This window comes from Gamsiella multidivaricata, assembly GCF_025024155.1.
Source record: "Gamsiella multidivaricata strain RSA 2152 chromosome Unknown BC939scaffold_33, whole genome shotgun sequence".
Classification (NCBI taxonomy): domain Eukaryota; kingdom Fungi; phylum Mortierellomycota; class Mortierellomycetes; order Mortierellales; family Mortierellaceae; genus Gamsiella; species Gamsiella multidivaricata.
In genome coordinates, this window is record NW_026251741.1 from 269,541 (window position 1) to 283,174 (window position 13,634).

At 48.5% G+C, this 13,634-nt stretch overlaps 3 protein-coding genes across 3 annotated transcripts; 2 read left to right on the plus strand and 1 right to left on the minus strand.

The window, feature by feature from the left end:
* Positions 1-738: 738 nt before the first annotated feature.
* BC939DRAFT_451867 (velvet factor-domain-containing protein) lies at positions 739-3,760 on the plus strand. Its single transcript, XM_051555731.1, has 7 exons — positions 739-907; positions 1,000-1,164; positions 1,297-1,360; positions 1,610-1,686; positions 2,359-2,510; positions 2,634-3,219; positions 3,313-3,760. The coding sequence occupies exons 2-7, from the start codon at positions 1,085-1,087 to the stop codon at positions 3,593-3,595; spliced, it is 1,242 nt and encodes a 413-aa protein (XP_051412158.1). The 5' UTR covers positions 739-907; positions 1,000-1,084; the 3' UTR covers positions 3,596-3,760.
* Positions 3,761-5,034: 1,274 nt separating this feature from the next.
* Positions 5,035-5,958, minus strand: BC939DRAFT_397196 (uncharacterized protein; the record flags this gene model as incomplete). The annotated part of the gene is made up of 3 exons (XM_051552340.1): positions 5,035-5,351; positions 5,469-5,601; positions 5,686-5,958. The coding sequence occupies 3 exons, from the start codon at positions 5,956-5,958 to the stop codon at positions 5,035-5,037; spliced, it is 723 nt and encodes a 240-aa protein (XP_051412159.1).
* Positions 5,959-6,794: 836 nt separating this feature from the next.
* On the plus strand, positions 6,795-13,536 carry BC939DRAFT_451878 (uncharacterized protein). The gene is made up of 9 exons (XM_051555732.1): positions 6,795-7,591; positions 7,896-8,068; positions 8,206-8,477; positions 8,572-8,675; positions 8,771-8,785; positions 8,877-9,728; positions 9,826-10,023; positions 10,109-10,226; positions 10,324-13,536. The coding sequence occupies exons 1-9, from the start codon at positions 6,971-6,973 to the stop codon at positions 13,317-13,319; spliced, it is 5,349 nt and encodes a 1,782-aa protein (XP_051412160.1). The 5' UTR covers positions 6,795-6,970; the 3' UTR covers positions 13,320-13,536.
* Positions 13,537-13,634: the final 98 nt, after the last annotated feature.

Consider the following 13,634-nt stretch of genomic DNA (forward strand, 5'->3'; position numbering starts at 1 on the left):
ATCTTTTTCTTTGTTCCTCCTCTCCTCGTTACTTCACTTTTTGCTTTCTTTCTTCCTCTTGGCTTTGGTCACTCACTCGCTCCTCTTTCCACCCTACCCCCTTCACACCGCGCTAGCTTTTGACCACTTTCCCTTTCTGTCCCTTACTCTGCAACATCTCTGTCCTACTCGTACCCACATTATTTACCAACCACAAATCTCCGCACCGTGTCATGAATATAAATTGATAAAGCGCACTCACTCGCGTCCTGCTCATTCCCGAATCTCGCACTTCCTCATTCCACTTCACACAATCACCTCTGCTCATTCCACAGCAGTACCCTCCCGATCTCCTCGTGTATCCCATTCTCTTTAAGCAGTACCTGCATTAAATAACTGGCTTCAACCCCTGCGCTGCCATTCCATTCCCATTCCTTGATTCCTTCGTAACCTCATTTCGCATGACTGTGGTTGTACCTGTCAAGTAAAATAAGAACGTGGAATCGTCGCACAATTTCCTCCGTACATATTTTTTTTTTCTGACCTCTTTACCCATTGACCCGCTCGGGAACCGCACCCTGCCTCGGCTTTGTGCGATCGTCGTATATCAATATTAATCTCGTAAGCAAACACAGCGTCTTCGGTACGACACATACACGGGTTATTTGACATACATCTCATGGCGATAAACGTCGTGAACAAAAAAAGATGCGTGTGTCACATTGTATATATTATGTACTCTATTCAATCTGGTTCCAGCCCAAGAAATGCTTTTGACGATCGGCATTCTTTTACTCGTTATTTTTTTTATTTTATTTTTTTACTTCTTCTTCTCTTCCGTTCTTCCCGCAACTATCTAACACTGAACTCTTCTTCGTCACCTCCGAATTCAGACACCAGGCCTCACTCTCGAGTTCATCTTACCTGTGTAAAACTCATCCGCCAGGGCATTCCTTACGATCATCACTTTGCCTGGATATATCCACTGCTCACAGAGCCGTCTCTTCCCACCAATTACAGGCGTTGGCCATCCGCGGGGCAATTTCTAGTTTCCTCCTCCTCGATCTCATCCTTGAACACAATCTCAAAGCCCCATCAGATCGGGATGGGCAAATCTGATAAATACTACTATCATTCCAGACCTTCAGAAGACGACGACGATCTCGATGTTGATCTCAATGAGCTGTAGGTCCACTCGCAAATATTTCCAGCTAATAATGATTCTGTGCTCCGAATATTGGATCATCAAATAAGTTCTCGTCTAACTTCAACGATATAATTCGTATTTTTTTTTTTTTTTTTTTTTTGCATTTAAAGGACTTACTCATTAGAGATTGTACAACAGCCAATGCGTGCTAGGATGTGTGGTTTTGGGGACAAGGTATGTTTTTATTTGCATAGGCAAAGGACTAGCGATACTTTCGTCGCAAAGGAGGACTCGTCGCCCCAGGCCTGAAGCCCGTTGATCGAGGGGTTTTTCATATTTGAATGCTTGAATATTTGAATGCCTGTATGTTTGTTGCTTGCATGGGCACGGACAAATGATTGTGTGTATGTGTCCGTGTGTGACATTGAAGAGTGTTGACTGATCTGGCTTTTTTACCTTTGCATTGTGGTTTTGAACGGAAAGGACCGAAGGAATGTGACCCCGGCCCCCGTTCTGAAACTGGTGGCCAAAACGCAGGAAGGCAGGGTCGTATCTGCAAGGTACAGTAACGACAGCAATATTGATAACAACATCGTTATTGAAATAGCAATAAAGAAAGGACCTTGGTTACGAAAAGAGCGAGGGACTATGAGATTGCCCTGATGAACCTGCGGATCCCGCCGTCCTGGCCCTGTCTCTCTCACCCCTTCTTTCCCTGTCGGTTGCTTTGCCCCTGCTCATACCCTGCCGCCTTCCTCCCCGCCCCTGTTTCACCTTCTTTGCTCAATGGACATGTGGATCGGGAAATTCTCCACTGCCTTGGTCCACGACTCAGACCGATCTCATCTCGCCTGCTGCTGCTGGGCCAGTCAGATGCCGCCCCTCGACTCCCTCTCGCCCTGCTTCTTTTAGCCAAATCGCCTCTTCATTTCTTCATTTTGGATTCCACCCTAATACCTGGGTCATGAGTATGATCGGCGGATTTGTCGATCGGATGAGATGTCTTAGGCACTCAAGGCTCAAGAGTGGATCCATACAACGGATGACACCCGGTGTTTTGATCCTCTACTCTGCTCGGTGGCACACCCGTCCCCCAGTGGTTGCTGCCGTGGAGGGAGGGAGTGGGAGCACAGCACAATGCATATTCATATGCGGATATTACTAGCTGGTTTTAAACTTTGCTATGCTACAAAAGGGCTGACAAATACTTTCCCCAAAAATACTGCAACTAGCCATCTGAGCAAGCAAGCATTCGTTGTAACAGCCGATCTCTGGCTAGAGGATGAGGTTACAGAGCGCAACCTCGTTCTTATCTCCTCTATTCCCTCGTCAAGAACGGCGGCGTATTCGCAACAGATGTCCGCTGTCCACGAACAGCAAGAAGGTACACACATCAAGCGCAGCACTTTGATATGCTATTAGAAAATAACCATACTGAGAAACTGCTCTAGCGTCTTTAGCGCTATGTTTCTCATACTTCTCGATATTTCCATCGATCTTTTACTAGTTGTAGATCAACTCGACATACAGCAAAGCTCAGCAATATCTTTCAGTAGGGATGCTGCTGAAGAGTCCGATTCGTATGCCTCATCATCTAACGCGTCTAGGATGAGTATCCGCAACGTGATCCACGGCGAGGATATCTCTACACCGCCGCCACACTCATCGTCCGCTTCGTCGCCTGCAACATGGTCACGGCCCGTCCATGCGCTTCCAAGGACAAATCCCTCTCAGCGCAATATGGCAAGGGATGTTTCGGGTGCTGAGAGGCGGTATGACCGTAAAGAAGGGACTGCGGAGACATGTGCAGATACAGAGATGGAGGATGAACAAGAATTCCATCGGAATAATGAGAGATACGTGGATCAGGATCTTCACGAACTGAGAGAGCTGGAGCGCATTGAGGCAGAGTCTGGAAGAAAGGATTTGACGACTCGCAACCTGGTTGGACAGATCGCCGTGAGCGGTCAAGTGGCTCCAGGGTTGGATGACGATATGTCGCACATATGGTTTGCTTTCAGCATCTTATCCATCCGCACGGAGGGTTTTTTCAAAATTCGGTTTTGTTTAACTGATCTTATGCGGATCCCAGAGTAAGCTGGAACTAATGAGCTCGCCTCTGTTCTTGGTCTGGTGTGGACATAATGCACCAAACGCTAACGTCTTCGTCAATCCACTTCGCGTAGGGGAGGAAGATCAGAGACCATTTGCCAAATTTTTACGAATACAATTCATGTTCAGACGCCCAAGAAGTTCGAGGGAACATGCGGTAAGTCGATACCTTTTTTGCGTACTTCTCTTATAGTTCTTTGGTACCAGTCAAGCTCATATTGCTCTTCATCATACCATTTTTTTCATTCGAAAGATAATAACAAGATTGCGGTACATCTAAACAAAAACTGCATCAGGATTCCGGCCAGAAAGGACGAAAAGAAGCTGAGCAAGAACAGGAAAGACAGCTTGACATAAGTGAACGCGTAGCCTCGTTACTTAGTCGTGCATAATTTCTATCGCAGCGATCTTGATACCTTCCTCCGTTATTGGTCCTGGACAGGATCAAAGTTTAGAGATCTTTGTTGAAACGCATTTTTTAAGATCCGGCTGCCTGGAATAAAGTCTTACTGCTCTTCCGCTAACTTGAACATGCGAGTAGACGATTTTTGTTTGCGATGGGGGAATCGAGGATGGCATAGCAAGTACTAGAAAAAGCCTAAGCCAGACAGGAAGAACAGACGACGCTTTTTTTTTTTTTTTTTTTTTTTTTGGGAGGGGGGACACAACGCCCGATTACTACTTAACGATGGAAAGGACAACGAGAAATCTGATGATTTCAGCGTAGATAGCGAACTTGGCTCGTTTCGTATGCTCTCGCGCCTTCTTCATTCAAAGAGTCACTCCCTGTTGGTATCCTCCAGGCCTCACCTATAGCTTTTCTCTGAAACTAAACCATTGATAGCTACATGAAATCAAAAAGCCATGATATAATGCGTTGGAGGCAGAATAAATCCATGGAGCTGAAAGCGGCCCTTATATTATCTCGGTTAATATTTTTCTTATCAGAACGCCATTTAATATCATACGCGTATGAGATGTGGATACCAGTCATATGTTTCGTTCAACAAATGAAGAATATCCCAGTGAAGTGACGACTATGTCCTCTAGAGTACAATCTAGAAGTAGACGGGTGCCACTAAAAAGCATAGAAATGCGCTCTGTATCCCTGCTAAACGCGGAACTGCATAGCAAAGGGTTGTACAAAGTACATGTAGTACAGACGTTTGGCTGGAGGTAGGCTGGCCACATAGATCGTAGATGGGTAATTGCGTCCAAGTGGACCTGACCTGACACACATAGAATTCAAGGGACCGAAAGACGCTCCACTCCGTATATTCTTATATTCTTGAGCTCATTCCTGTCCCCAACGCTTCTCTATCAGGGCTGACCTTCTTGAGTCTCTAGACCTTGAATGTGAACGAGATCTGCTATTGGTACCAATCGTTGTTACAAATGATTACTCCGAGGCTCTTCCCTGGCACGGCCTCAGTGGATGTCAAGATCGTACGGGGGATGAGAATCCAGATCGGAATAAGCGATGAATCGACAACGGACGCGCCAGGACCTAAGATGCTTTTGACATACGACAACGCTAGCAATCATCTGGAACTAAGGGAAGAATCTCTCACAAATGTTCTCGACCAAGGCTTTCAGAGCTGCGATTGTGAGGGAGAAGGGTGGACTTGGGCGACATAGTTCCAGCATTGTTTTATGCGCTGGATCTCTGGAAATCAAAGCAAGTTACGAAATTAGGCTTTGTCCCCAATTTCGTCTTATGTTGGTCTCTACCACATATGCACTCACTTCTTTTCTTCCGATGTCGATTTAATCCTCAATCATTACTCTACAATTTGTCACCATAAACTATCTAGGCGATGATGATCAATGGGGGCGACCTCGCCAGTATTTACATACTCCCGAATCATGCTCTCAAGCTCTGGGTTCGTCTCCGACAAAGGTACGAGCGCGCGATTGAAAGTGGATCCGAAGCCCTTGAGAAAAGTAGGGATGACTCTTTGGACACTAATGGAAGGATCGTTGAGCTCCTGTGATAATGAAGTTGTTTCCTTGCCGACCAGCCCGCAGGCAACGATTTGCTGGAAAAAGTCGAGATTCGTGTTGCAATTGAGCGCTAATCCATGCGAGGTGATGTACCGCTGAACATGAACGCCTATGACAAAAAAAAAAAAGAAAAGGAGGGGGGATTGTCGCATGCGTATATGGGGCAATTAGTATGCATTACGACTATAGAAAATGTCAAATAGAAGATTGGCAGGTTTGCATTTACCAATGGCAGCAATCTTCTTCTGATCGCTGATCCACACTCCTGTATTCTCAGTTGTGATGGCCTGGACACCCCATTCGGCGCACGTCGCAATGATAGCTTTCTCTAAATGTGACACGTAACACCGCACACTTAGCTGTAAAAATAACGGATTGATGAGTATGAGTGGTTAGTAGGCCGTACCTGACTGAGTGGGGGAAAGTAGACTCTTGGTTCGTACCTGAATTGGTTTAAGATCCAAGATCGGATACGCCACCAATTGACCAGGGCCATGAAACGTTATTTCGCCTCCGCGCAGCGACTCCACATAGGTTGCACCCAAATTCTGTAACCGCACTGCTTCTTTATGACTAATAGCCTGTGCACCGCGATTCCTCCGACCGTTTGTGTACGTGGGTGTGTGCTCCACAAGGAGGAGCAAATCGTTGCTTTCGTCCTCTGCAAGCTGGGATGCATGTCCAGCAACGTGACTAATGACTTCTGCAGCGGCCATGTTTCTAGATCGATGATCTTCTCGGTCCTTCCGAAGCCGGATCTGTCTGTCGACAAGTCGTTGCTGTAGATCCGTGGAACGGTTGTATGGAAGATCTCGAAGGTAGATATAAGGTAGCGGGGACAATCGGGGACGGGCGATAGTGGTGGGGCATGCCTTCTCTTGTCCAGTCTGGAAATCTGAGCTCACGGAAGTGGTATTAGGACTTAGTGGGGTAGTAGCTGAAGATGATGCAGATATGTCAGAGTCGCGCTGCTGCCGGAGTGCGCAGGTAGAGAACGTGGAGGAACGAGCGAAGAGAGTAGGGAAAGGAAGCCGACCATTGCGAACCACTCTTTGAAGTAGAGTGGTGGTGTGCAGTTGCATTTCGTTTGTAACTGAGAAAGTGATTGATGAGATTCCTCTTGAAGGATGGAATGTGAAGAAGGTTGGTGCCCGGGGAGCGGGGAATATGTAAGATGTGTTAAGGGGTAAAGGACGATTTGAAGCATAACACCGCGAAGAGAGAATGTTTCACACACGATTGACGCGTCTCCCTGACCCATCTGTTTGTACATTGCACAGCCACAGAAAGATGAACCTCTGCTTGTTCCTATTTCATCCCCGGACGCGTTTGTGCTGTACCGATGGGCCAACCCATCCTTGCCAGCCCAACGGAGACGCAGGTCCACAATAGCAATGGCGCAATAACGCAATAGCACAATGGCCCAACAGACCAAAGCCAATAAGCAACGGTCGAATGGCTCAGTTGCGCAACCCAAAAAAGAGCCCAGACCAGATGCGCGGATTCTGGCACAGGCACAGACGAAGGTAGACGCACGAACGCAGGCCGTCTTCTTCCCTTCCTTTTCCTCTGCACCTTCATTTCATCTAAGGCCTCCTCTTCCTCTCGTCGTCCCAAATCGTCTCTCTGTATCTCTGTATTTGCATTCTTCTCCCTCGCCCCTACACACGTCTGCTGTAGCGTTTACTCTTTGAGGTCTCGCTCTTTCACAGCTTTCACTCCCTGACAATGCAACCCATTGTGCCACAGCATCATGAGCAATTGCATGCAACTCTCTCCTCAGCTCAGCATTCGCATCAGCATCCACATCCACATCTCTTTCATTCACATTCCTCTCATGCCCCTCAGGAGCCCTTGCAGCAGCAGCAGCAGCCATACAATTCCTCTCAGCCAGTAGTCGCTTCCCATATAAGTTTGGAGCGCAACCAGCACCGCGACTCTCCAGCCCACCCACATACACAGCTTCCTACCACTGGCAAGCAAAGATCATCGACACACTATGGCCAACGGTACAACCCCATGTTTGCAGCTATATCCTCTGCACCGCCACCAACGCAGCATTCCTCGGCTGGCTCTGTAGCAACATTCCCTCAGATATCAGTCAGCCAGTCGGCAGCAGTCGCTCAGAACATGACCTATGGATCACAGGCCGAGGCCCACAGTCTGTTTCCACAGGGCCTTACTACGAGTCCAGGATTGCATGGGACCGGCGCGCCGATTGGCCCAGCTATGATCAGCGCAAACCGGCAGTCATTGATTCACCAGCTACCACCTGCTGCCGAGGTTCACGATCAATTAGCGCCTACTTGGTCACCAGCATCAATGCCAGCCTATACATCGACCTATGAGGTATGATCAACAAACCACTCCATCGCGGCCTTTTTTTGTTTCATGATATTCTTATAACAGCCGTCAATTGACAGCGCCTGGGATCTTCGCAGTAAGGGAGGACGCAGGTGTGCTTCCGCTCTGATGGATTTGAATGTTTTGTTTTTAAGGTTTCTTTGGAGATTTGGAGGTTTGGAGTCTTGGAGTGGTCCGTCATGCTGTCCAATGAGTGTGCAGATGCACAACTACGCGCCAATGTCGCTCTGCCATACGTTACTCACAAATTAGACAAATCCATATGATATGCACCGGTACCTCCTGATAGACAAAGTATGCTGCTGGACCAGGTCTCGCCGCCCAACAAGCCACGGGACCGGCTTCCCATCCCAGCTTAATCGCAAACAACATTTATGCACGATCGCTTCACACGCCCTTCTACCAAATGGGCCTTCCGTTGTCACAGGAGGCGACATTTGACTATGGGGCTCAAGGGTCAAGGTACGAGCACTACAGACAACGTGCCCCATACAATTTTGATTGCACCGCCTCTCTGTCTTATGTAATCCTATGTCGTATTGATCTGGCCTCGCAAGAAACTAACACATGTGCATTAACCCAATTGTCTCTCTGGTTAGTACAACAACATTGTTGGACACTGCGACGACCGACTCTCTAGAGGGTTCTAGGTTGCCAGCGTTTGATGTCAAGGCCTACACATTCCGCAAGAAATCGAGGCACTATGTCGCTGTTAAGCACAAAAATGCGCTGAGAATCGAGCCCATTATCTATCTTAAGACAAGCGTGCTCGATAATGGCCGCGATGTAGTTCGCAATTGGGACTACCTGCGCTTTTCGATTCACCGCTTCAGAGAGAACGCATACCCAAAAAAGAAACTAAGTGCAGAAGGCAAGACGATCTGGCCGCGATGATCGATGGCACTATGGTAAAACAATTATGACATGCTATAATAACCATATCGCTGTTTCTTTCATCTTGACAGAGATGCGAACAGCAAGGATCCTAGATGTCAACATCTCTCTCGTTTCGCCCAATAATAAGAACCGCCCTATCGAGGACTCTTGTCCTGCTTGTGTTATGCGCATGGCAAGTTATGAAGAGGGAGTCTTTCATGAATAGGTCATAAAATTATCGAATATCCCGTCTAACCACTAGCTGCTTCTGCGATTGGTAAAAAATAGGATGGCGAACGCAGGGTAGGTATTTGCATATCTTTATTTTACATTCACATATCCCCCAGTAATGCCATCGTAAAGCTTACGCTCGCTACGATTATTAACACTGTAGATTATGCAAGTGTTGGCCAAAAACTTCAAGCTCACTCCCGCAGGCGAACCAGTCATCGACATTCGAAAGGGTCATGTCATCGTATGCATCAAGCTGAACTGTTACTGCGATCATCACAACGAGCAGGAGGGTTTTGTGGTCAGGATGCAGACGGAGCCCGAGATCGTTCGAGTGGGTAGCTCGGTCAAGCTTCGCATCTGCTGCGAAGCCCGCTCAAAATCAGGTCCTGCTGAACCAGAAGCCGAGGAGGAAGATGGGCTGACAGACATTGATGCGCCCATATCCACGGGCTCCCGATCCCCAGCGGGACATGAGCGATCCGTCCAAAGTCCTTCGCTGAGCTTTGGGAGTGAAAGTCCTGACCCGGGAAGTCGCCAGCGTCTGCAATCTACGAATTCGAGTTTAATTGCATCGCCCAGATCTATGGATGAGCGTGTTGTAAATTCGCTGTCCGTGGGATATTCCCAGGGTGTCCGTGCGGTCCATCCCCCAGCCTTTCGACAGATCTATCCGCTGACACCAAGCGAAGGAACATGCCTCGGAGGCACTCGAGTGACGATCCACGGTGCGCACTTTGACACCATGCAAAACCCCGTCGTGTACTTTGGGGAGATCCCAGCAGAACTGGTGACCATTTCGCACCATGATGTGATGGAGTGCACGACACCCCCTGCGGAGGGTCTCAAGCCGGGCATTGTTGCAGTCAATATTGCTTCGCTGGCATTCCCGCTGAGTCCCGATGTTGATACCGTGGATTTCATGTATATGGCCCCGCCGGACTATGACTTTTATAATTTGGTGGCACAGTCTCTTTCGTACGCCATGGCCAACGAATATCCTCATGATAACAGTGTGAGTTCTTAAGCCTGGATCAATGACCAATTTTTATATTGTATGCATTCGCAGCTCCTTCACCTTAACATTTTTTGACGACATTTTCAAACTATAGCTGGCATATATTCTAAATGCTCATGGTCCGGGGCTTAACGCTGAACTCAATCATGGAATGGTCCAGGGTAATACCGACACACTATCCGGGGATACACTTGACTTGGGACTTGCATGGGGCGCGAAGGAAGATATAGCTATAGAATTTTTGCGGGTCATTCAGGCACTGGCCCCTGGGAGGGTGTTGCCAGCCTTCAAGGTAAAATGAAACGCCAACTCTTTCTTGTATTCGCAGTCTGCCCGTCATTCGTAAACAACCACTAATTCTCTTACTACGTGAATAGAGTGAAAGTGGGCATACTCTCCTTCATTTGGCATCCCAGAGCGGCATGCATAGCCTAGCCAAGGAATTGCTGGATATGGGCATCGACCACACCGCTGTGGACAGAAACCGTAAAACAGGCAAGTGAGTGTCTTGAGGTACCATCTATCTCGTTTATCATCTCCACATCATTCACTAACACTTCGTACTTCATTTGTCTCAATGACATTCATTTAGCGCTTCACTTTGCTCAAATGGTCTCAGACATCAATATGGTACAGCTGCTTTCAGAAGCCAGGATCCCGCCACGTCCTATGGTGCCCCGATTAGAAACCGGCGCCGCCCATTCGAGCATGAGGAAGACCGTAATAACACTAATTCGGAAGCACGAATCAACACTCCGCAAGGCGCTGGCACAGTTGCAGGAACGCAACGCAAAGGACCTCCAGGGATTGCGCGATCGTTCCTTGCGCGTGATGGAATTGCGAGACCGACGTGGGGTCCCATCTGACCTATCGATCGATGCGGACGATGACGATATTACAGTCTTCTTGGGCGAATCTTCTCCATCTACCAAATCGTCGGATGGAAGCGAGAGCTCATTGACTCTGGACTCGCCAACTCAGGACGTTGATCGGAAGCGCAAGTCGAGAGACGAGCCAACGACATTTGACACTTTCAAGAGAATGTCGACTGGATCAGCACCCATTACCAAACAGAGTGTGGATAATGCAATCGACCTGGCCCAGCTGGAATTTATTCAAAATGGCATAAAGGACTGGGAAGACTGGAGAGATGCTCAACTCTTTGGACACACGTTGGAGCTGACGAGCTCGACAGATATACAGGTCTGGGTTTGCGAATCTGCAACGATTACTCCGCAAAAGGACTCAGCCGATTCGGACGTGACATCTGCACCTACGATTACATCTGCGGACTCGACCCTGACTGCCCTGGCCTTGTCGGCAACTGGACTGCATTTGCTCATCGAACGATCGCTGGCCCTAGACGCAAACGCGAGGAAGCTTGAGCATTGGAGCCTTGCTGAGATAGAGGAGCTGAACTGTGTGGCAGTGAATGGCAAGGACGTCCTTCAGATCGATATGTGCAGCCTAATTCCCAGAGGCCGTGAGCTATCGGGCGAACGGATTCAAGCTGACCCGGTTACTGCTTCTTACGAAATCCTAAATGCCATCAGGGGCGCATGCACACGACTAATGGAGTACCAAAGGCTACTTGCACAGGATACATGGCTCGACTCGCGTCTGAAGATGTGGAGCGCTCTGTACAATGCAGAAGAGCGCGAACTCGAATCTGTCATCAAGGATCAACTGGAAATTCGAGGCGAAACACTGACTTTGAAAGCTGCTCAGGATGATCACCAGGGACACAGTCTCGCGATGATGAGCTCTATTATTTGTACAGCTCGAGACTTGGGCACTGTTTCGCGAGTTCAGTTCGAGGGCGCAGTAGTCGCGGAGGATGGATGGGGTAAACTAGCACTTATCAGGAAACTGGAGAAGACTGTACGTGTGATGAGGCAGGTCATACGATGGGAGTTCAGCGGCTGTGGGTGGACCTCGAAGACGGCTGAAGGGTTCATTAAGGGACTCAAGCCTGATTCGAACCCCAATACTCCAAAAGATCAGAGCCTCCAGCAGTGCAGAGAGATCCGTTTGGCAGGAAATAAGTTTGGTGGCGAGGATGCTATCGGCCACTTACTGGTCGAATGTGCCGGAAATATCAGGGACCTCGAGACTCTCGATCTGACAGACTGTGATCTTGGATTGGCGGGAATGGAGACTCTAGTTCATCATTTATCGGGACTTGGGGAGCTCCGACTACACGGTAACCGTGCAGACAAGCGTTGGTGGCAATGGATGGAGACGGTCCTCACGCGGAACCCTGACATGGAACGGTGTAGTCTCGGTGCTCGAATCACTCCCGCAGATCCGCAAGGAATACTTTTAACACAGGAGCGACTCAAATCTCTCAAGGAGCTTGTGGAACTGGACTTGACTGGGTCTCCGATGACAAAACCGATGCTGGACGTCATTGAGGCGCACGTGAGATATGATGCAAAGCACTTTCAAACGCTGGTTCTCGCACACTGTCAACTGAGCTGGACAGATATATCGTCGATCTTCAAGACCATCTGTGAGGTGAATTTGTCGACCAAATTTACTTTGAACGTCAGCAAGAATCCTCTGTTCGACTCGGAGGAGGCGGTGCAGCTTTGGGAAAGGGATGTATATGCTGCATCCGTCAATGTTCCTTTCGGAATTCAGATTATAGACCTGTTGCTTTCCGATGCTACCCTGCAGCGCATCCTCAGTCCACTCGAAGATGCGACCTGCTTCAACGAACTGAACATCAAGGGACTCTACATCAAGCCCAACAATCAAGTTACCGGACTGGCATCACTGCCATACGATGAGGCACGCGCGGAAGTGGTCCCAGAGCGTGCATCCAAGGAGAGCTGTCTCATTTTGCGTCGGATTCTTACCTCCAACAAGACTTTGGTAATGTTGGATGTATCAGGCAACAATGGCATAGGACCTAGACGGGACGATTCAAAATCCAAAACTGCCATCTTCAGTTCAGGGTCTAGTTTTGGCTCGAAGCCCGGCTCGCATTCCTTTGCTGTGGGTGGATTTGGGCGCGATATCGCCCTGGTTTTCCCCGCTCTAGCCCAGAATTCAACACTGCGAGTCCTGGCGATCGATTATAACCTATTTGGTGAGGATAATATGCTCAAGTTTTGCGAGGCCATGCGATCTAACCGCAGCATCGGTGTTTTGAGCTGTGACGGGAACGATGCATTCACGCCAAAGGGTCTACGAGCTGTCGAGAGTATTTTCCCGCCCGTCTCACTAACGACCTCGGAGGATGTGGTGGTCGAGAGTGAACAGGAGGATTTGCATGGGTACAACAGAACGCTTTCTGTGTGGACGTTAGAGCGGGATGAGATTCTGATGCACATGCAGCTGCTGGCGATGGATGTGCGGCGATTGACGGCGGAGTACAATCGGATCGAGAAGATGCAAACCAGCAACGTGATTGGGGGCGACATTAAATTCCTGGGAACAACACCATTGGCGGACGTACAGCGACGATGGGATGCCGCCGCGAGGAACCGAATCGAGTATGGGGAGACCCACGCACGAATTGTGAAGGCCATTGGCGAGAATAATAGACGGACAAAGAGGGCGTACCAGCAGAAGCAAGGCTGAACTTGAAGTTCGAGTGCCGAGTACCTAAATATATATAGATCCACCAACGGTAGTTAGATTGTATATGACAAAAAAACGTTTCCCCAATATGAATGCTATCCTTCCATCGTTTGTTTTGAAGGATCTACATTGCTGCAAAGTTTTGTCATTTCTTCTTCATCTCGCTGCTGAATCAACTTTTTGCACATCGGAGCACGCCGTTGTCTCTTCAAGCACCAGTTCGCTTACACTAGCCGCGAAGCTTTGGATGCTGTAGAAGATGGCTTCGACGACCATTAAAAAAATTATATCCCTTACTCTGTATACCGGGCAAAT